The 24,467-nt window shown below is 47.5% G+C and overlaps 1 protein-coding gene across 2 annotated transcripts in view; it reads left to right on the top strand.

Annotated features, from left to right (window-relative positions):
• The window catches only part of PRODH (proline dehydrogenase 1), a 184,784-nt gene that overhangs the window by 92,300 nt on the left and 68,017 nt on the right, over nucleotides 1–24,467 (top strand). For both annotated transcript variants that reach the window (XM_075320217.1, XM_075320208.1), the window contains one exon: nucleotides 12,725–12,804. In XM_075320217.1, the coding sequence (XP_075176332.1) occupies nucleotides 12,725–12,804 (80 nt within the window). The remainder of the gene's footprint in view (nucleotides 1–12,724; nucleotides 12,805–24,467) is intronic.

Here is a 24,467-nt window from a genome sequence, read left to right as displayed (position 1 = left end):
TTTTTTTTACCACAAAACTGTTGCTTCAACCAGGTAGCTTTTTTTATCACAACGGTATCAGGAAAAAATGCACCATAAAATGTATTGTGCATTTTCTCCTGAGTACGCAGATACCTCATATGTGGTGGAAATCAAATGTTTGGGCACACAGCAGGACTCGGAAGGCAAGGAGCGCCATTTCACAGCAAAATTGGTTGGAATTATTAGCGGACGCCATGTTGCGTTTGGAGACCCCTCAAACAAGTGCCTAAACAATGGAGCTCCCCCACATGTGATCCCATTTTGAAAACTAGACCCCTCATGGAATTTATCTAGCTATTTAGTGAGCACTTTGAACCCCTGGAGGCTTCACAAACGTTTGTAATGTTCAGCCGTGAAAATATTTTATTATTTTTTTTACCACAAAATTGTTTTTTCAAACAAGTAGTTTTTTTTATCACAACGGTATCAGGAAAAAATGCACCATAAAATGTATTGTGCAATTTCTCCTGAGTACACAGGTATCTCATATGTGGTGGAAATCAATTGTTTGGGCGTACGGCGGCGCTCAGAAGAGAAGGAGCGCCATTTCACAGTAAAATTGATTGGAATTATTAGCAGACGCCATGTTGCATTTGGAGACCCCCTGAGGTGCCTAAACAATGGAGCTCCCCCACATGTGATCCCATTTTGGAAACTAGACCCCCCCACCCCCCATACAAAAAAATTAGTTTGGCGAAATAAAAAATACAGACATCAGTAAAAAAAAAAAAAATATGAGCGCCTGCCACTAAGACCAGTGCCAAACGTGAGAGCGATGCACGAGTCTCGCATCGCATCATCCACTGCAGTCTGGAAGTGAGCAACTGCGCTGGATAATGCGATGCGAGAGGGCGAGGCGGCAGATGAGAAAGGGCGCAGCGGATGGAAGATGGAAAATGGCGCAGCGGATGGAGGAGCGGCAGAGGATGGGAAAGGGCGCAGCGGATGGATGATGGGAAATGGCGCAGCGGATGGAGGAGCGGCAGAGGATGGGGGGGGGGAGGGAGGTGAGATGGGGATACCTACCTTACAGGATGGATCTAGGCAGCAGGATCACAGCAGACAGAAGAGGCAGCAGATGAAGGAGGCAACAGATTGAGGAGTGTGAGAGGGGGCAGTAGATGAAGAGGATGGGAGAGAGCAGGCAGCAGATCGGGGAGGGGGGCAGAGTCTGATGGGAGAGAGAGATGGCACATGGAGGAGGGTGGCCCCCAGAACATGGAGGGGGGAGGGTGGCTTGCAGCACATGTGGGGGGGAGGGTGGCTTGCAGCACATGTGGGGGGAGGGTGGCTTGCAGCACTGCAAGCCACCCTCCCCCCACATGTGCTGCAAGCCGCCCTCCCCCCACATGTGGAGCACTGCAAGCCATCCTCCCCCCACATGTGCTGCAAGCCACCCTCCCCCCACATGTGGAGCACTGCAAGCCACCCTCCCCCCACATGTGCTGCAAGCCACCCTCCCCCCACATGTGGAGCACTGCAAGCCACCCTCCCCCCACATGTGCTGCAAGCCACCCTCCCCCCACATGTGGAGCACTGCAAGCCACCCTCCCCCCACATGTGCTGCAAGCCACCCTCCCCCCACATGTGGGGGGAGGGTGGCTTGCAGCACATGGAGGGATAGGAGGTGTAGTGGCGATGAAGGAGGCGGCGGCCGATTCGGGGGCAGCAGCGGCTGAAAAAGGTGGGTGCGACGGCGGCGGGGACAGTGGCGAGCGTGGCGGCGGGGACAGCGGTGGATCGGGAGCGGCGGCGAGCGTGGCGGCGGGGACAGTGGCGAGCATGGCGGCTGGGACAGCGGTGGATCGGGAGCGGCGGCGAGCGTGGCGGTGGGGACAGTGGCGAGCGTGGCGGCGGGGACAGCGGTGGATCGAGCGTGGCGGTGGGGACAGCGGTGAGTGTGGCGGCGGGGACAGCGGTGGATCGAGCGCGGCGGCGGGGACAGCGGCGAGCGTGGCGGCGGGGACAGCGGTGGATCGAGCATGGCAGCGTGGCGGCGGGGACAGCGGTGGATCGGGAGCGGCGGCGGGGACAGCGGTGGATCGAGCGTGGCGGCGGGGACAGCGGTGAATCGGGAGCAGCGGCGGGGACAGCGGTGAATCGGGAGCAGCGGCGGGGACAGCGGTGGATCGAGCGTGGCGGTGGGGACAGCGGTGGATCGGGAGCGGCGGCGAGGACAGCGGTGGATCGAGCGTGGCGGCGGGGACAGCGGTGGATCGGGAGCGGCGGCGGGGACAGTGGCGAGCGTGGCGGCGGGGACAGCGGTGGATCGAGCGTGGCAGCGTGGCGGCGGGGACAGCGGTGGATCGGGAGCGGCGGCGGGGACCGTGGCGGCGGGGACAGCGGTAAATCGAGCATGGCGGCGGGGACAGCGGTGGATCGGGAGCAGCGGCGGGGCTGGCGGTGGCGGGCGGGGCGATCGGAGACAGCGGCGGTGGCGGGCAGGGCGATCGGGGACAGGGGCGAGCGGCGGGGCTGGCAGGGCGATCGGGGACAGGGGCGAGCGGCGGGGACAGGGGCGGGCGATCGGGGACAGGGGCGAGCAGCGGGGGCAGCAACTTACCGATGGGCACCCGCAGAGCTTCGGCTTCCAGGAACGGTCACAGGCCCCAGATCCACATGGATTGGAGAGACCGGTCACAAGACCGGTCTCTCCAATCAGAGCTGGGGGCGGGTGAAGCACCGATCACCCAGCTCCAGCCAATGGCCAGTGCTACAGCAGCACTGATCAGGGCTGGATTTCAATGTTCCAGCCATTTTCAATGGCTGGAAGATTACAGTGACTGTAATTGGCTGAGCGGCGTTTGTCAGCCAATCACAGCCTCTGTAGGTTCGGGGAGGAGGCACCACCCCTCCTGAGGTCAGGCAGAGGTCCCCTCCTTCCCGAATCTACCGCTTAATTAAAGAAATTGGACTCCCCGGGGCTCCGGGACCGCGATTTCGACATGACGTACTGGGTACGTCATGGGTCGTTTAGCACCATGTCACCATGACGTACCCAGTACGTCAAAGGTCGTTAAGGGGTTAATATGTCTTAAGTTCTCCATTTTTTATGTTGCTGTCACAAGATGATTTTTTTTGTTTGCAGCATATTGTATATTAGTGATTTGGTTTTATGTGCTCTCTCTCTCACTTGTAAAGCGCCATGGAATAAATGGCGCTATAATAATAAATAATAATAATAATGTGCTGTGCTCATAGCTATTCTTGCTATATGGAGATGGGACATATCGCGTCTGTCTGATGAACTTTTTTTGTTTGTTTTTTTTTTACTTTGTTTGATTCCGAAGTAATTACAGGGGAAAGTGATCAAATCAGGCCGTAGGTTCACATGGACACCTAGAAGCCAGCAGTAAATACATTTTTAATAGGACGGTAATGAGAAAGTTACTTTTCATACTGATTGACTTTTCTCAAAAGATTCAATTACTCTGATTACTTGATTTCAGTCTTAGACTTCGGATGTTTTATGAGGTTACTTCTATGTCTGTGAATGTTTTAACTGTTTATTAAACTACAATGAAAAGTTATTTAATATTTTGTTATACTTTATATGTATTAGTTCCATACAGTCTTCAAGATCTCTGCTTGCTGTCATTAAAAGGAAGTCTATCAGAAAGTGACCTATTGTGTAAATTTTGTGTTTTTATATGCTTTCTTTTTAAATGTTTGGAACGTTTTTCTTTTTTTCATGTTGCAGGTTTTATTAAAGAGGTGGTTCACCCCTTTTCATTACTGGCCACATTGAGAGAAACCTTGTTTCTCAACATATTATCAATCACCTTGTGTTGCCAATAGTACCTCTGAGTGGCGCTATTGCGGTCTGCTCACCCCCTTCGCGTGACTTCTGATGTCCGGTGATGTCAAGTCAATTGAGGTGGGCCACAGTCTTCCTGAGTGACACGGCTGTGGGCAGCGCTTCACCGCTCGTTATAGCCCAATGTCGCTTCTGCTTGCAGTGCTGTTCAGCGAAGGAGAGAGCACACGAGATGCTGGGCTGTGATGAGTGCTGAGACTCCTCCCAAGCCCAGTCACTCAGTAAATCTGCGGCCCGCCTCAGTTGACGTGACCTCTCCGTACATCAGAGGTCACGGAGTCCGGGGGTCACACGAAGGGGGTGAGCGGTCCACAATAGCACCAGTCACAGGTACTATTAGCAACACAAGGTATATCAAAAGGTATATCAACATATTTATGTGGCCAGTAATGAAAACAGGTGAACCACCCCTTTTAACACAAAATTGGTTATCTTGACTTTTTCTCACACCGCCCCCTGGGGTGATTTTTAGACTTGTGTATCCTGTTATTTCACACACTTTTTCAGCAGATTCCTTATCACGACAGGATTACAGTGACCTCTATACACAGGTGATGATGCAGCTCCGCACCCTCTTAGGCTGCTTTCACACAACGTTTTTTTGCCATCAGGCACAATCTGGCAGAAACAACATGAAAAAACGCATCCGGCGTCTGACACCGGATGCGTTTTTCCCCCATAGACTTCTATTAGCGCCGGGTGGTCTTGCGTTCCATCCGGCTTTCGCTGGATCCAGCAAAATTTGCTTGTCCGGTAACCGGATGGAACGTTGAGGTGAAGGTTTTTTTTGTGTCTAGCGAAAAACCGTATTGCGCCGGATTCGGCGCCGTACGGTATGTTTTATAATGGAAGTCTATGGATGCTGGATCCGGTGTAGTACGGCAAAAACCAGGTTACGGCCGCCGGATCCGTTTTTTTTAACTGAGCATGCTCAGTATCAAAACGGATCCATCAAAAAATGGAGGAAACGGATGGAAAAAAGTGATGGGGACGGAGCAGTTGCATCAGTTTTTTCACTCATGCAAAAATCTGATGTGTGAAAGCGGCCTTACATTGACCTTTGCATACGCTCATTAGATGCTTTAGTACAAAGATGGAGTAGATCTGTTCATTGCAGCTAATGTATATGTGGCCATGTCCCTGTACGGTCAGACACGGCCATTACACAGTACATAATAGGGGAGCATATATAAGATTATCTCAGTGCAGGAACTTTTTTTTTTTTTTTTTTAAATCCCATCTAATTGTATACATTATTATTCTTATTATTCTAAGATCTATTGATTAATATGAACGTTGTTGGAAATCCATCTAAAGAAATTTTGGCACTTCCATTAAATAACTGTACTGTAATTGTATTCACTTCTGGACAGATTTGTCTGTGACGAAAGCTGCAAACAGTTCTACTGCATGACTGCAAGCAGAGATTTTGAAAGCCATAAGTAAATAAGTATATTGGAAAATCATGTTAAAAATGCGTTATTTGCTGAAGCCATAAATCTGCTTTAACAGGTTTGCGATCGTTAAGAAATACACTGACGAGCAAAAAGGGTAACAATGTCTTGAACTTTCATCTTTCAGGCTCTATATCTCATCATCCACTACAGCTTTGAGCGTGAGACAACATTCATTTTATTGACAATCATCTTGGCAATCTCCTACATAAACTTGATTTGCAACTATTTAGCATATAAGTCATTCTGATTTCTTGTCATGTCCCTGCATTGTTATTCTTTTGCTCCTAAAAAATCTAAATTTAAAGTTTTTTATTATTTTGTTTAGTATTTTGTAAATCCACCTTTTGGCTTTCAACACTGCCTGTATCCTTCTGGGCATGCTGTCGATCAGATTCAATCATGTATTGACCGAAATCTGATCCCAGGTCTCTTCTACACAATCCCAATATTGATGCATACTGGTCGACTCACTTGGATATGTATACTGCTTTTTCTTCAACTCTACCCACAAGTGTTCAATTGGGTTGAGGTCTGAGGACTCTGGGGGCCAATTCAGCCTCTCTACTTAGGCTGCATTCACATCAACCGCACATGACTGGATCCTTAACAAATGCGTTGTCATTTCAATGCATTTGCAATGGAATCGCGGCAAGATGCGGTCACATGCGGTTGCGTGCAACACACACTGGATCCGTTGTTTTGCGGTATTTTACAGTGTTTCAAAAATGCTACTTTTTACGTTTGGTCATCGGGCAAAATACTGCATGTCAATGGATCCATTAGATTCCAGTGGTACCTGCAATGTACTTCAAAGGATATAAAAAATGCTGATGTGAAAGCATCCTTAATTGTAAACTAACCATTTTTTCGCCGATCTCGACATTTGCTTTGAGTCATTTGTCCTACTGGAACACGTTCTTTTCCATACTACTCGAGTGTACTATGTACTCCTCTTTTAGGATACTACCTTGTTTCTTCCAGACCCATTTGCACTCATCAGAGCTTAGTTTGACTTTCATCTCATCGTTCCAAGTCGCCCGTTTCCAATTTTCTACTGTCCACTTTTTGAGCTATTTTGCAAACGAGAGTCAATTGTTCTTTTGACAATAATAAAGTTAAGGCTTCGTCGCCTTTTTTTGGGACACCATTCCAGACTTGTGTAACGTGCATCGCATGGTGCTTGTGTACCGCCCCGCAGCCTCTGCTGCGACCACCGAGCCGCTCGGATCCATGCTCGTACTGCGGGCGGTGGCTCGAGCCTCTCACGGACCTGGGGGTCACGTCGCTCTGCAAGGGGGGGGTTGGCGCTACGTGCGGGGGAATGCGGGTGTTCGGTTTTGGGATGATTGTTCATGACACCACCCACGGGTTGTGGTGATGGTGGACACCACCGCTGCGGTGAAGGTACGGGGACTCCCGGGAGCCGTGTAGTAGTAGTAGTAGTAGTTGGTCCCGGGGCCCGGTTGTGCGAGGGTCTGGGTGCAGGGCGCAGGGTTGGGGTGTGGTGCGGTGCCGGATGGCACTGGTGTACTCACGATTAAACCACACAGAGTCACTAGTAAAACAAACGGAGGGATGGACGGGGCCCGCAGCCGGCTGCAGTTTCCTAGTCGGGTTGGCAATGTCCACCTTTCTCCTGCACCTGTGTTTGTAGTGTGACCACTGTCCCTGGGCACTGGTAGTCCGCTCCCCGGCATGTATGTGTTTGTAGGAGCCCCTTTTGCCCGCAGGCGCTGGCCCTTGGATCTCTGGCCTCTGGCGGTGGCTACTATCCGGACGGGTTGGGCTGTTGCCTTCAATCGGGACTTTGGTGGGAATGAACCCCTGAGGTCCAGACCGCAATCAGTTAATTCGACTATGGTGGTGGCGTATAGCCTAGTTCGGGGTCTGAGTACCCTGCCTGGTGCTCCGGTATCCTGTTGGCTCCCCGGTTCGGTTCCTGCGGGCCACTACCCTGTCCCGGTCCCTCACGGTTCCACCGGTCGTATTCCCGGTCTCCTGCAGGCAGCCACTGCCGTCTGCCTGCCTGACTGATCTGGGGTCCTAGGTTCCAACCCAGGCCCCGCGCAGAACCATACTCCACTGCTCTCCACTCCACTGTACTGAACTGAACTCTTTGTACACTGCACTGTGTTCCTGCCTCAGGCCAACAGACTCCTCGGAGGGCGTGTCTTTCTGCCTGACTCCGCCCACCTGGTGTACCTGTGTGACTCTGAGGGAGGCAATCAGGTCTTTGTGGTTGACTGGTGGTACCTTTCTAGTGTGGGGGTGTGAGGTGAGTGTAATAACCTGTGACCCCTGGGGTTCAGGGCGTCACACATGTATAGTCATCTGTGATCTCACTATTACAAAGTATATGAGCCACCCCCATTGCCATGTTTGTCACTCCAGAAATGATAGACCTTGTTGTGAGCCGAATTGTGCACGCCGATAAGTTCATCTCTTGGCTTTTGAATGTATGGATGACTTTATTTCTTATTCTTTCAACTCATGGCACTCACATAATGCAGTTTGGCAATTTTCTTGGCCGAGAGACCGCTATCAATGAGCTGCATAATACTGTTCTTTTCTTTGGCTCAATTCAAGGGGCAGCCATGAAGATTTACAGTGATGTTTCATTTGAGAATCAACCTAATTACACACTGCGCTATTAGGGAATGTGAGAACTGGTTGTAATTTGTAGTATACAGGAAGAAAAAAGATTTTTCTACCCCCAGGAGCAAAACAGTAACAATGCAGTGACCTGATTAGAATCTGCATAACTGATAATTTGTTAAATAGTTGCTAGTCAAATTTATATGTGAGATAGCCAAGATGATTGTCAATAAAATGATGGTAGTCTCACGGTCAAAGCTGTGTAGGATAGTGAGAAATGGAGCTTGAAAGTCAAAAGTTCAAAACCTGTTACTGTATATCTACTTATATATACCTTGCTTTATCAGTTTACAGACGTTTTACTCTTCATAAAGGGTAATCTCAAGAGGGTGGTGATTGCATTTCTACTATTAGGGCAACTTGTAGACCTGTTCCCATAACCATATTTTATGTACATGAAATACTTTTCTGCACAAAACAGGTAAATCCAACAAAATTTGTGATATGAGATTATGCCTGCAGTGATAATATACAAGGGGCTGCGGAGAAGTCTTTGGCTTTACTCTGAAAGAAGCGAGATAGCTGGATGAAACTTTACATTTATTCCACATACTCTCCACTGATGTCAACACACTTCTTACATCGGTATTAAAAGTTCTGTAAGCCTGGCAAAAAGAAGGATTTTAGTTATCCCTCAAACCAGGTATCCGTAGCAGACATGGAATCAGATATGGTGTGAAATATTGGTACCTTTGAGGTGTTTCTTCAGGTTTGGCAACATAATAGTAGATGGCGAACCTCTGAGTGGGTCCCTAACTTTATTGCCTTAGAGGTGCGGCGCTGTGCGCCAACCATCATCAAAGCGACAATACACCAGCAGGGCAGGTGACCTGGTGCCTCACAGCACCCATGCTAAGTCTAAGCCCCCATGACTCCAGGCCTCGCTGCCCCCACTGACACAAAATCACTGCAAAAATGGCTGCCACACAGCACAAACTCCTTGGGAAAGGAGCTGAATAACTCACCTTCCACCTTTTTTCAGGTTTGGAAACAGATGCTAGTCAGAGGGAGCTAGATCTGGTGAATAAGGTGGGTGGTAAACCAGCTGGAAGCCCAGCTCTGCCAGTTTTGCCGTGGTCGCTTGTGCAGTGTGAACGGAGGCGTTGTTTTGCAGGAACAAGAATCCTTTGGCCAGCTTGCTGCACCATTTGGCCTTCAGAGCTGCCTTCAATTGGTTCAAAAGTTCAATGTAATACCTTACATTGATGGTAGAACCCTTTTGAAGGTAGTCCATTATCAGCACTCCCTCCTTATCCCAGAACACAGATGCCATCACCTTAGTGACTGATTTTTGCACTTTGAACTTCTTTGGATGAAGAGAACCACTGTGCCTCCACTCTTTTGACTGTTCCTTGTTTTCAGGGTCATACAAATAAATCCAGGTCTCATCCATAGTGACCAGTCGATCCAGGAAGTTCTTATCAGTCTGGAAACACTGACAAATGGACCGGGAAGATTTCACTTGCATGCTTCTCTGATCTGTTGTCAAACATTTGGGGACCCACTTTGCAGATAGCTTCCTCATGTCCATATGTTCATGGATAATGACACAAACATGTTCATGGGAAATCCCTATGATGTCTGCTATTGCTTTAGCTGATATTCGTTGATTTCTCCAGTATGAGGTTGTGCACAGCATCGACGATCTCCGGAACAACAACCACTCTCGGTCGTACAAGACATTCCTCAGCATTGCTGCTGAAGTGATCCGTTTTATATTTGGCAACCCAGTTGTTAACTGTTGAATATGAAGAGCATTGATCCCCTAATGTCTGTGACATATCACCATGAATATCCTTCACGGACTTTCCTTGCAGAAACAAGAATTTTATCACTCCTCTGCTCTTAGTTGCTGTGAATATCGCATTAGACTCCGCCATTTTGTTTTCCCGCGTGCGTAGAACACTGTTGCCATAGGCAACAAACACAACATTTTTAAAACTTATATTGGATACATAAGGCTTTCGTTTGATGTAACATTTGTTACCATAGAAACCAAAAAAAAAATCACAAAGCCAAAGACTTATCAGCAGCCCCTCGTACAATAGAATTAGAACAGATTTTATAAAATAAAATAAACTAACTGCTGAACATTGTAAGTCATCCCCTATGCACCGAACAGGAGACGTCTTGCTATTTGGCAAGGTCTGATCAATGAACCTGCTGATCTTTAAAGTGGGTGTATGAAATGCCTGTTTTGTAGTTGAGTGGTGGCTGCACAGATATGCTTCACTTGCCTATGAGACGGCTGGAGACCAATGCACAGTTTTGTACTGCACTCCCATGGACAATCAGTGGAGGACATTTCAGAGCCCTGTTCTTGCTATTGGTGAGGTCCAAGGATAAACCAGGGATCAGCAAGATATAATATTATCCATCTGTTATAACTTGTAATAAAGGGATAAAACTTGAAGACAGTCTTTGAATGAGAGTCACCTAGCTGAGATATGGATGGGAGACCAGGCAAAAGGAAGCCGTGAATAGTGAAAGTCTACATGCATGGCCGGTTTCAGACGTCCGTGTTTAATCAGGTACCAGTCACATGTATGGTTATGGTTGCACGTGTGACATCCGTGTTTGCATACGTGTCACACGTACCGGGTAAAACATGTGTCTCTGCAATGAAAAGATGTTCTATATTTACCTGTATCCAGCGATGCTGTCTTCGGCTCTGCTGCCTCTCGCTCCTAACCACCTCTCATTATTTTTATTGATTATTCACTGCCCGAGGATCTGGAATCCGGAGCATCGCGGGGACAGCACAGCCGAGGACAGCATCACCAGGGACATTGCTGTATACTCACCTGTCACTGGTGGTTTGTGCAGTGACATCCAGGGGGTCATTGGAGTTCCCAATGAACTCTCATGAACCCCTGGAAGTCACCATCGTGACACTTGCTGTAGCGCAATTGTCGCAGGGGTGTCATCAGGAGGTCATCAGAGTTCATTCGAAAATCCGATGACCTCCTGGATGTCCCTGCACACACTGCTGGCAGGATACTCACCGGTCACTAGCCATGTCCCCAGCGATGCTGTCCTCGGCGGTACTGTCTCCAGCGCTGTCACCGCGATGCCCCTGCTCCCAGTTGCTCACTGCAGTGAATAATCAATGAAAATAATGAGCGGGGGTCAGGAGCGGGAGGCAGCAGAGCCAGAGACAGCACCGCTGGATACAGGTACATTTAGAAAATCTTTTTATTTAAAAACCCGTGTTTTTTTTTCTCCGGTCCGTGTCACATGGATCACATCAGTGTGCGGTCCTTGTGACACCCGGGCTGCCGGAGAAAAAACGGGCACGTCTCCGTGTGAAATAGTGGGGCCACACGGTCCGTGTGAAAACATGGCCGTGTGAGTACACAATAGGGTAACATGGGTACGTGGACATCCGTGTTAAGAACTGATGTCACACGTACCTAAAACACGGACGTCTGAAACCAGCCTATGTATGATGCCTGGGTCAGTGGAGAGAGCCAGAACTTTTTCTGTCCACATAGACATATTGGGTCTTATTTTTTGCTGGCCAAGTTGTGCTTTTGGTTTCCACCATTCATTTTACCACATAGTGTACTGGAATGGGGAGAATGTGTGTGAAGAAGAAAAAAAAACACCCCACAATTCTGATATAGTTCTTTTGGAATAGTTTTTATGGTGAACATTTTCTAGGGAAAAAATTGCCTCCTAATATGATTCTCCTCATCGGTACGATTGCGACGATACCAAACATCTCCAGATGTATTTTTGTTTTTTATTTTAATGGTGGGAAAAAAAATCAGAAGTTTGCAAAACCAAAAGTCATGTGAGGCCTTATTTTTGGCTGGGCAAGACTACTTTTTTTATTGATACCATTTTGGAATAGATATGATGTGTTCATAGCTTGATACAGCATGTTTTGTGGTAGTACAACGACCAAAAAAACTTCATTTTGGTGTTCTTGATTTTTTTTTTGTTTACGGTGTTTACCGATCGGGTTACTTTATTTTTATATTTTGACAGATCTAACTTTTTTTAAACTCTGTGATACCGCGTGTATTTTTTTTTTCTTCATTTTTGCATTATCTTTATTTTTAATGGGGTAAAAGGGGCGTGATTTGAACTTTTTTTTTTGGTTCTAATAGTCCCCTTAGGAGGACTTGAAGCTGCGACCATCTGATCGCTTGTGTTGTATACAGCAGGGCCATAGCATTGTTGCTTATAGTGAAAATCGGTCTCCTTTGAAAGCCGGCCACAGGCAGATTTCAAAGTAACACTGCTATGCTAAGCATGGAGGTTTTCAGCAGACACCCTGCTGTCATATCAATCCATCGGCAAGCCGCGAGCATGTCACAGGAGCGCCAATGGGAGCTGAAAAAATGGCGTGTCCCCATGCCCGCACATGTTAAATTCCGCTATCACAATTTGACAGCAGGATTTAAACAGGTATCATGGGCGCAGGTCCACTCTACCCGCGATTTAGACGCAGGACCTGGCTGTAATACACATCCATTACCTGCTGAGTATGGGGCGGGTTCACCCCATGAACTCACTCCATACACCCACTTCTGACTTGCACCATACATGTACGGGGGTGCCGTGAACGGGTTAAGAGTGTATTGTCTTTATCGCCTCCTAAACCTCCATTTGGCGCACAGTTGTTGTCAGAAATGAGCAAATACCATTCTCCTCTCATCCGACTTCTGTATTATTACATTCACTTTGCGTGTTTCTTTCTTTTGCTCGTTTGATCTAATGCGGTTCGCTGTACATCCAAATAAATGTAATATGTTTTATTTTACAGGAAAGTCTCGCTAAACTTGGAATTGCTACCAGAGATGAAATTCATAACTGGTTCACGGGTGAGAATCTCGGACTATCTGGGTATGCTTCACTGATTAAATTGTACTTTTTATATCCTCTAAATGTACAGCGTGCCATATATCCTTGTTTCATTTTATCCCACAGTTGTAAAATGGGAAATGTACACCATTAATTCACACCATTAAGTACCATTGTTTTATAACACGTTCACGCTCAGTGTAAAATTTCTCCGACTCTCCCTGGATATCGCTTCTAATTAGTTCATGCCTTTAGGAAACTATCTTCAAGGTACAATTTGCCAGTATTTATACTGGGGCATTCCATACTAACAAAGGAGACGCGGCTCAGACATTGCGGACCTTTGCAGACCTTGACGTGACATTTCACACCATCACATAGCCCGTCTGTATTGATTTCCTCCCACTAGCAAAGTGAGTGAGTCACTGATCATACAAAAATTGTCTCCATTGTCAGTGTAACCTTCAGCTAGTTTTTTTGCACACTTGAAGGCTATGGGCACCTTTTGACATGAAAAATTGATTTGTAAATATGGTAGTGTAATTTTAAGAAATAAAGGTTACCAGTAAGTTTTTCAGTCAGCAATCTTCATTTCTTCATTCACTGTCAGACCTCCTGATATGCAGTTTTCAGCCTGGTCGAAGTGTCAGATCTTTCTCTTGGCATGTTTCTTCCAATAATACAGGCACTCTGTGAGGTCTTGGCCATCCACGGTGCTGTTTCTTCATTTTTGATTTCTTGTATTCACACAGCTCCAGTACTTTTCTGGTTTCCTTTGTATTTGCTTTTCTTCTTGTCTTATAGGCTATTTTCTTTGCCCTTTTGACTTTGGGTAGTAGGCAGCAAATAACCTGTGTTCCCTGCATGCTGAAATGTGCAGTGCCTTATAAAACCACTATAATGGTAGCAGCCTGTTTGCTTTTCCTGTATGTTCCTGTATACAGATCACTGGTTTCTTATCAGCATGTCCTTTACTTCCCTGCAATAGGTACCCAACAACCCCAATGTTTTAATGTGGCACTCACTTTAATGTTGAAGTAACTATTTCAGCACTGTGCAGTGTTCATTCAAGAAGTGCTCTCGGTTTTTCCATGTCAGTTTGTGTTGCAGATGGGCTCTTCACAGAGTAAGGGGAGCAGGGTCTTTAGTGTCATCTATTGGAAGCGGTGATTCTAGAAGTCTACATCAACCCTTTAATAAGCCTTGCCACCTGACTTTGGATATAAACCCAAATGAGAATCTCCATTTTCAGACACGTTTCAGGGTTGTTTCCTCTCATCAGTGTGAAGCAGGAGAACTGGTTGTCTGAGAATGATTTTAAAAGGGGTCTATGGCTTAAGACTTATTTTTCTGTAGAGCACCTAGTTGGCGTAGGGAGACTTAGGCTATGTGCCCACAGGACTCTGTATCTGCGTATTTTTCTGCATCAAAATCCGCAGCTTTCCCCTGGAATCCGCACCTTTTCATAGGTGCGGATTTGACGCGGATATTGCGTATTATTATTTATTTATTTATTTATTTTTTTCAAATTCAATTGAATAGGCAAAATCCGCACGAAAATCCGCAACAATAATTGACATGCTGCAGATTTTTCCGCATGAAAATCCGCACGATTTCCGCTGCGGAAAAATCCGCAGTGTGGGCACAGCATTTCCCAAATGCCATAGAAGTGGCTGGGGAGTAGCTGTGCTACAGATTTCTGGAAAATCCGCGGCTTTTTCGCGAGAAATCCGCGGCAAAATCCGCGCATTTTCCGCAGCGTGGGCACATAGCCTTATAGGCCATGCAATGCTTCCCTTTGAAAATTAAATATGCATATAGTCTCCTATAGAGGAAGAGAGTATGAGTGGAGCAGTCATTGTGACTTCTCTATCCTGCTTATGGCACTGTATGAAGATGGAGAGAACACTCATCAAACGACACTACACACGTGGTCAGAATTGTTGGTACCCCTCCTTTAATGAAAGGAAAACCCACAATGGTCCCAGAAATAACTTGTATCTAACAAAAGTAATAATAAAAAAATCTATGAAAATGAACAAATTTAAATCAGACCTTGCTTTTCTGCTTCCACAGAATTGTTTTTAAAAATAAAACTCATGAAATAAGCCTGGACAGAAATAGAAATGATGGTACCCCTCCTTAACTTTAATATCTTGTTGCACAACCTTTTGAGGCAATCACTGCAATCAAACAATTCGTGTAACTGTCAATGAGACTTCTGCATTTCTCGACAGGTATTTTGGCCACTCCTCAAGAGCAAACTGCTCCATTTGTCTCGTGTTTGAAGGTTGCCTTTTCCAGACGCCATGTTTCAGCTCTTTACAAAGATGCTGAATAGGATTTAGGTCAAGGCTCTTAGAAGGCCACTTCAGAATAGTCCAATGTTTTCCTCTTACCCAAGAATGGCTATTTCTGGCTGTGTGTTTTGGGTCATTATCCTGTTGCAAGACCCATGACCTGCGACTGAAACCAAGCTTTGACACTGGGCAGCACATTTCTCTCTAGAGTCCCTTGATAGTCTTGAGATTTCATTGTACCCTGTACAGATTCAAGACACCCTGTACCAGATGTAGCAAAGCAGACCCAGAACTTAACAGAGCTTCCTCCATGTTTCACAGTAGGCACAGTGTTCTTTTCTTGATATGCTTCATTTTTCCGTCTGTGAACCTAGATCCTGTGTCTTGACAGAAAGTTCCATTTTTGTCTCATCTGTCCATAGGACATTCTGCCAGAAGCTTTGTGGCTTGTCAACATGTAGTTTGGAAAATTCCAGTCTGAAATTTTTTGATTTTTTTTTTCTTTTTCAACAATGGTATCAACAATTGGTCGTCTCCCATGAAGTCCACTTTGTCTCAAACAACGATGGATGGTGCAATTTGACACTGATGTTCCTTGAGCTTGAAGTTCACCTTTAATCTCCTCTAGACATTTCTCCGGGCTCTTTTATTACCATTCGTATTATCCGTTTGTTTGATTTATCATCAATTTTCCTCCTGCGGCCACATCCATGGAGGTTGGCTACAGTCCCATGGATCTTCAATTTCTGAATAATATGGGCACCTGTAGTCATAGGAACAGCCAGCTGCTTGGAGATTATCTTATAACCATTACCTTTTAACATGCTTGTCTATAATTTTCTTTCTAATCTCCTGAGACAACGCTTACCTTTGCTTCCTCTGGTCCATGTTGAGTGTGGTACACACTGTAACCAAACAACACAGTGAGTATCTGTAGCCCTTTATACAGGCCCACTGACTGATTAGAAGATTTTAGACACCTGTGATGCTAATTTGTGGACACACCTTGATTTAACATGTCCCTTTTGTCACATTATTTTCAGAGGTACCATTATTTCTGTCCAGGCCGATTTTTTTTTTTTTTTAATTTTTTTTTTTTTTTTAAATTCTGTGGAAGCATGGTTGAAAAGCAATGTCTGACTTTAATTTGTTCATTTTCATAATTTTTTTTTTTTTAATTTAATATTATTTTTTGTCAGATTCAAGTTATTTCTGTGACCCTTGTGGGTGTTTCTTTCATTAAACGAGGGGTACCACAATTTTGACTACGTGTGTACATCATTGGACCTATGGTACGGCTACTCCTTAAGCAATCTCAGAATTTTACATAGGATGTGTAGGGAGCCGTTACAAGGAACCTGTCGTTAAACTAAACTGCTGACAGCATGTAATGTGCCTTCTATAATTGGGAGCCTAACAATCCATTCCATGCTCACTTGCAGCTCAGGTACTTCTAAGGCAGAAAGCAGACATCACAGTATGGACCTCGATGCACGGACTGGCCATAAGTCTCCTCACCAACACTATAGCCTCATATACTGTATGCCTATGAGTCTGTGGCGTTCACATCTGGAGACTCATGGCATCTTCCATATTCAAACTGTGATACATGGACATCTGAATTTGGCATAAAATTCTTTTTATACACCATACTCCCTGTATGCCTATGATCGATGGTTGGACATCTAGGTGCAGAATACCGGACAATGTGTGATGTGCATGTTCCAATCCTGTGTAGGAGGCACAGAACGTGCTGGCAGCAGTTTAATAACAGGGCACCTGATGATTGGTCACTTTATAAAGAGTCTGTCAATTTGAACCCATTTTTTTTTAATCCTGTTATCTGTATGCTAGTTGCTTGTTCCGGACACCAAAATGTTGCCGAACAGCACAATGGACGCCTAGATACAAGCTGTGTAAAAGCTTACTGTAAGGATAATAAATACACATATGGCTTCTGTGCCTTTATCTGGCCACATACTCCAGTAGTTCAGGGCAGGGTTCTGACAGGTTCCCTTTAATTTACTTTTCTAGTCTGTAAATTTACACCCTTAATTTGGCACCATCGCACTCAGCATTGTATGCTCCAGTTACTTCCAATTCTAACATGTATTAAATTAGCTTTTACATAGTGAGTCATCCGTGCCCTAAATAGGAGAGTCCTATAATTCTCTTTTGCAGGGTAAAGGATGAGCACACAAGTCTGTCCCTGTGGGGTTACATCATGTGCATTTCATTTTACAGTCCCTTAGAATTGGTTGCTTCATTCTTTTAAAGGAAATAAAGTTATTAGGAAGTCTGCGGTATTTTAGGATTCCAGATTTGCATATAGTTTTGACACTTTTAATAGTTCAGCAGCATTAATAGGTTGAGGAAAATGTCTAATTTGCCTTTAAAAGAAATTCATGTTTTCCCGAAGTTAGAGCGATCAATGGGTTTAACATTTCCAGGTCCTGAATCATATTTGCAATTTTGGTAAGAGATTTTAGCGACAAGGTCAGCTACACAAGTCTGAATTTCCAAAGCATCTAGAGCCAAGCAGGTGCATTTCAAAGAAAGTCTATTGGGAGAAATGCTAAGATAACAGCGTAGTGCCAGCTGGCAGAAATACGGGCATGCTTCATACTCTACGACTCGCCTGTTATTCTGAGTCGTTTAGTAAGTATGTTTTTCTTTTAGATGTTGCAATATGTTCCCATATAATGTTACATTTGTGACGTTTAGCAAAATTGTTCTTTTCACATAACAATTGTAGCCGTCGTGAGAACAAAAACTAGTCATGAATCTTGATATATCAAGTGCCATTTTTTTATGATTTTAAAACAAATTGCTATTTATTGGAAAAGTAAAGTTGCCATTTGGATATCAAATTGTGTCAAGGTCATATATTCTGATGACAGTGATATTGTTGATCTGCTTGGAGGTCTTGTTTAATAGGCCGTGGGTTTGATTAACGGGGTGGGATATGATCACCTCTCCTAACCCAGAGGGCTAATCCCTGGAGAGGTGGAAGAGTGAGCGACATGCTTAGGTAGTGAGTTTTGTGCTGTGACGTGGAGGGGGAAGATCTGTTGACGTGGCCAAGTCCTGTTGCCCATGAATGGACTATAGAGATTTGAACCTGGATACACGTGTTAGTCGTGATATCTGGTTTCTGGATTTGAGGCACTATCCTAAGGACATTTGTTGATATCTGATAACAAGCCGGGGCCGTGGGGCACTTGTTACTGGGCCGCGGTTTCAGTTCCTGGGACTCTGCGGTGGCAGCAAGGCCTGATTGTGGGACCCCCGTTGCGTCAGTTCAAAGTAAAAAGGGGGGGAATGATGGGGGTGGTAGCTCGTGACGCTACCTGTGGTACTCGGCCAGAGATAGTCGACGCTGCGGGATGGGACCTCTGGGGCAGATGGTGATGCAACTTGGTTGGTGTAGCTATCCACAGGTAGAGCTGGGCCCCGGGTGGATGGGAGTAGTAGTCTATGATGGTGGGAGAGCAGGGGTCAGACACAGGCAAATAATGGAGTGACACAGGGATGCAGTCTCAATGTTTTCTTCAGCGCTCTATTGGGAGACCCAGACGATTGGGGTATAGCTACTGCCCTCTGGAGGCCACACAAAGCACTACATTAAAAGTGCAAGGCCCCTCCCCCTCTGGCTATACCCCCCCGTGGTATCACGGGTTCTCCAGTTTTAGCTTTGTGTGCGAAGGAGGTCAGACATTCCATGCATAGCTCCACAGATTTTAGTCAGCAGTAGCTGCTGACTATGTCGGATGGAAGAAAAGAGGACACATATAGTGTTCCCAGCATGCTCCCTTCTCACCCCTGGATGGTGTTGTAAGGTTGAGGTACCTATTGCTGGTACAGGGCTGGAGCCTGACATGCTGTTTTCCTTCCACATCCCCTTGTAGGGCTCTGTGGAAGTGGGATCCTGCCGGCCTCTCAGCTCTGATGCCGGGCTCCATCCACAGACCCATTAGAACCTGATGGATTCGGAGCAGGAGTACGATCAGGGACAGGGCCCTGCATCTTACAGGTACTCTGTGTCCCCGGCAGGCACAGACACACTCCGGGCTGGCTGGGTGTTATAGTGCGCCGGGGACCGCAACGTGGAGTTGGTGTCCCTACAGATTACTGGGGGATTGTTTGTGTTTGGGAACGCAGCGCCGACCCCCTATGGACCGGGCGGCGCTGCTGTGACTTGTGGTGCGCCGGGGATCCGCCGTCCGCGCTTTTACGGCGGCGGCGGTTATAACTTTAGTCCCCGGCTTTTTGGGCCTAGGACGCCGGCAGCTCCGTTTCGTTCCCGCCCCCACCCTGTCATTCAGGGTAGGGGAGAGACGCTGTTCGCAAGCAGCGACGAGGGCTGGAGCCTGATTTACATGCTCCAGCCCTCTCACTTGGCACAGAGGGAAGCAGGCTTCCCGCTCTTGGCCAGGAACGCCCAGGGCCCGCCCCCCTTCCTCTCTCGAGACGCCGGCAGCCATTACATGCATGCCTGGCTGGAGGAAGGACGCAAGGCTCTGGGAGACCTGGACTAGGGGCTATCTGGCGACCACACACCCGCTTTTTAAGCGGGCGGTAAGCGATTTTTCTGTGCTGGTCCCTCTAGTGCCTCACTGTGTATCAGGGTACTGGGTACAGTTATATAGATATTGTATTCTTGCACTGTGAGGTGCGCTTCTGGCTGCATATCCCAGATCGCTCTGTGGAAGCAGCAACATGTCATCCTCAAAACGCAAGGCGGCCAAGGCAAAAAGGGCTGTGTATACTGCGTGTGCTGCATGTGGGGCTAATCTACCAGCAGGCTCTGATGACCCCCATTGTGTGCAATGCTCCGATCCGGTGCTGCTTCGCCAGCCGGAGTCAGGAGAGGTAGCGACCCAGGCTGAGACGTTTGTAAGTTCTGCCCCGGTGACAGGGACGGACTTTGCAGTTTTTGCAGATAATATGTCTGTATCTATGGCAAAAATCCTTGAGACCTTGCAATCTATGCATGGGGCTCAGTCTCTGGGCACGGCGAGGCCTCTGTCCTCAGGTCCCCCTTACTTGGAATGTATCCAGCCCACAGGGGGGTCCCCGGCTTCACAGGCCGAGGATTATGACTCAGATGATGGCCCCAGCCACCCTAAGCGAGCTCGCTGGGAAAGACCCTCGACGTCTTCACACTGCTCAGGGTCTCAGCGCAATCAGTCTCCCTGTGATGTGTCTGATGAGAGTGATCAGGAATCCACTCCTGGAACCCCTCTCAACCTGGATACCCCGGATGGGGATGCCATGGTAGACGACCTTATCTCAGCCATCAATAGGCTGTTGGATATTTCTCCCCCAGCCCCTTCAGCAGAAGAGGCGGCTGCGGAGCAGGAAAAGTTTCGTTTCCTTTATCCCAAGCGTAAATTGAGTGCTTTGTTAGATCACTCTGACTTCAGAGAATCAATCCAGAAGCACGACGCTCACCCAGAAAGGCGTTTCTCTAAACGATCTAAAGATACGCGTTTCCCTTTCCCCCCTGAGGTGGTCAAGCGCTGGACACAGTGTCCAAAGGTAGACCCCCCGATTTCCAAACTTGCAGCTAGATCCATAGTTGCAGTGGAGGATGGCGCTTCACTTAACCCCTTAACGACCCATGACGTACTAGATACGTCATGGATTGTTTTCCGGTAAGCCCCGCCCCCTGCCGCCGGCGGGCGGCGGCGATCGGCGCACATATCAGCTGTTATCAACAGCTGATATGTGTGCCTGCTAGCCGCGGGTGGAATCGCTTCCACCCGCGGCCATTAACCCCTTACATTTCGCTGCCAAAATCTTGGCAGCGATATGTATATGGGCGCCGCCATTACAGTGACTTACCCCGCCCCCGCCGGAAGTCACGTGACATGATCACGTGACTTTCGGCGGTTGCCATGGTAGCACAGGGTCATGTGATGACGCCTGTGGCTAACATGAGTCACTTCCTCTCAATGCCGGAATACAGCCGGCATTGAAAGTGAAGCAGCAAATCTGCAGTTCTCAGCTCTGTAGCTGAGATCTGCAGATTGTGCAAAGCGATCAGATTGCTGATCGCTATAGCCCCCTAGGGGGACTAGTAAAATAAAAAAAAAAAGTAAAAAAAAAAGTTTTAAAAAATTAAAAAAAAATAAAAAAACCTAAAAGTTCAAATCACCCCCCTTTCACCCCATTGAAAATTAAAGGGTTAAAAAAATAAAAAATACACACATATTTGGTATCGCCACGTTCAGAAATGCCCGATCTATCAAAATATAAAATCAATGAATCTGATCAGTAAACGGCGTAGCGGCAAAAAAATTCCAAACGCCAAAATTACGTTTTTTGGTCGCCGCAAATTTTGCGCAAAATGCAATAACAGGCGATCAAAACGTAGCATCTGCGCAAAAATGGTACCGTTAAGAACGTCAGGTCAAGACGCAAAAAAGAAGCCATCACTGAGCCTCAGATCCTGAAAAATGAGAACGCTACGGGTTTTGGAAAATGGCGCAAAACGTGCGCCACGTTTTTCGGACAAGCTTGTGAATTTTTTTTAACCCCTTAGATACAAGTAAACCTATACATGTTTGGTGTCTACAAACTCGCACCGACCTGAGGCATCATACCCACACATCAGTTTTACCATATAGTGAACACGGTGAATAAAATATCCCAAAAACTATTGTACAATCCCAGTTTTTTTGCAATTTTTCCGCACTTGGAATTTTTTTGCCATTTTCCAGTACACTATATGGTAAAACTTATGGTTTCATTTAAAAGTACAACTCGTCCCGCAAAAAACAAGCCCTCATATGGCAAGATTGATGGAAAAATAAAAAAGTTACGCCTCTCGGAAGAAGGGGAGCAAAAAACAAAAACGCAAAAACGGAAAGTGCCCGGGGGCTGAAGGGGTTAAAGATGCCAATGACAGACAGATGGACCTTTGGTTAAAATCTGTCTATGAAGCTATAGGCGCGTCGTTTGCTCCGGCATTCGCAGCCGTTTGGGCACTCCAGGCTATTTCAGCTGGCTTAGCAAAAGTGGATGCTATCATGCATCCAGCAGTGCCGCAAGTGGCGCACCTTACCACGCAGATGTCGGCGTTTGCGTCTTACGCTATCAATGCGGTCCTAGAATCTACCAGTCGCACCTCAATGGCGTCCGCCAATTCGGTAGTTTTGCGCAGAGCCTTGTGGTTAAAGGACTGGAAAGCAGATGCTGGTTCCAAAAAATGTTTAACCAGTTTGCCTTTGTCTAGAGAGAGACTGTTTGGCGAGCCATTGGCTGACATCATTAAGCAGTCCAAGGGTAAAGACTCCTCTTTACCACAACCCAGAACACCCAAACCTCAGCAGAAAAAGTGGCAGCAGAGGTTTCAGTCCTTTCGAGGTTCGGGCAAGACACCATTTACCTCGTCCAAAGGGACTCAGAGGACGCAAAGAAACTCAGATTCGTGGCGGACTCACACACGCCCCAAGAAAGCAAATGGAGGTACCGCTTCCAAAGCGGCTACCTCATGACTTCCAGCCCCCCCCCTCCGCATCGCCGGTCGGGGGCAGGCTCTCCCGCTTTTCCGGCATTTGGATGTCACAGGTCAAAGACCGGTGGGTGACGGACATTTTGTCTCGCGGGTACAGAATCGAGTTCAATTCTCGTCCTCCAGCTCGGTTCTTCAGAACCTCCCCACGTCCAGACCGAGCAGATGCTCTGCTGCAGGCGGTGGATTCCCTAAAAGCGGAAGGAGTGGTTATCCCAGTCCCTCCTCAGGAACAAGGGCAAGGGTTTTACTCCAATCTCTTTGTGGTTCCAAAAAAGGACGGCTCGTTCCGTCCTGTTCTGGACCTAAAACGGCTCAACAAACATGTGCACGCCAGGAGGTTCCGGATGGAAACCCTCCGCTCTGTCATTGCCTCAATGTCCAGAGGAGACTTCCTTGCCTCAATAGACATCAAAGATGCTTATCTCCACGTGCCAATTGCTACAGAACATCAACGTTTTCTACGTTTTGTGATAGGAGACGACCATTTTCAGTTCGTAGCTCTTCCATTTGGTCTGGCGACAGCCCCACGGGTCTTCACCAAGGTCATGGCGGCGGTGGTAGTAGTCTTGCACTCTCAGGGACACTCGGTGATTCCTTACCTAGACGACTTATTGGTCAAAGCTCCCTCTCAGGAGGCATGCCAACTCAGCCTGAATGCTACGCTGGAGACTCTACAGTCTTTCGGATGGATCATCAACTTTCCAAAGTCGATCCTATCACCGACTCAGTCACTAACGTATCTTGGCATGGAGTTTCATACTCTAGCAGCGATAGTGAAGCTTCCGCTGGACAAGCAGCGGTCACTACAGACAGGGGTGCAATCTCTCCTGCAGGGCCAGTTGCATCCCTTGCGGCGCCTCATGCGTTTCCTAGGGAAGATGGTGGCAGCCATGGAAGCAGTTCCCTTTGCGCAGTTTCATCTGCGCCCACTTCAATGGGACATTCTCCGCCAATGGGACGGGAAGTCAACGTCCCTGGACAGGAAAGTCTCGCTTTCCGAGACGGCCAAAGACTCTCTACAATGGTGGCTCCTTCCCACATCATTGTCTCAGGGAAGATCCTTCCTGCCCCCATCCTGGGCAGTAGTCACGACAGATGCGAGTCTGTCAGGGTGGGGAGCAGTATTTCTCCACCACAGGGCTCAGGGGACGTGGACTCCGCAGGAGTCCACCCTTCAGATCAATGTTCTGGAGATCAGAGCAGTGTATCTTGCTCTACTGGCCTTCCAACAGTGGCTGGAAGGAAAGCAGATCCGAATCCAATCGGACAACTCCACAGCGGTGGCATACATCAACCACCAAGGAGGGACGCGCAGTCGGCAAGCCTTCCAAGAAGTCCGGCGCATTCTAATGTGGGTGGAGGACAGAGCATCCACCATATCCGCGGTTCACATCCCAGGCGTAGAAAACTGGGAAGCAGACTTCCTCAGTCGCCAGGGCATGGACGCAGGGGAATGGTCCCTTCACCCGGACGTGTTTCAGGAAATCTGTCGCCGCTGGGGAGTGCCGGACGTCGACCTAATGGCATCCCGGCACAACAACAAGGTCCCGGCATTCATGGCGAGGTCGCGCGATCAAAGAGCTCTGGCGGCAGACGCCTTGGTTCAAGATTGGTCGCAGTTTCAGCTCCCATACGTGTTTCCGCCTCTGGCGCTCTTGCCCAGAGTGCTACGCAAGATCAGATCCGAGTGCAGCCGCGTCATACTCGTCGCTCCAGACTGGCCGAGGAGGTCGTGGTATCCGGATCTGTGGCATCTCACGATCGGTCGACCGTGGTCACTGCCAGACCGACCAGACTTACTGTCCCAAGGGCCGTTTTTCCATCAGAATTCTGCGGCCCTGAACCTGACTGTGTGGCCATTGAGTCCTGGATCCTAGCATCTG

This window comes from Anomaloglossus baeobatrachus, chromosome 1 (genome assembly GCF_048569485.1).
Source record: "Anomaloglossus baeobatrachus isolate aAnoBae1 chromosome 1, aAnoBae1.hap1, whole genome shotgun sequence".
NCBI lineage: Eukaryota > Metazoa > Chordata > Amphibia > Anura > Aromobatidae > Anomaloglossus > Anomaloglossus baeobatrachus.
The sequence above is the reverse complement of the archived record's forward strand: the minus strand, read 5'-3'. Positions and strand labels throughout refer to the sequence as shown.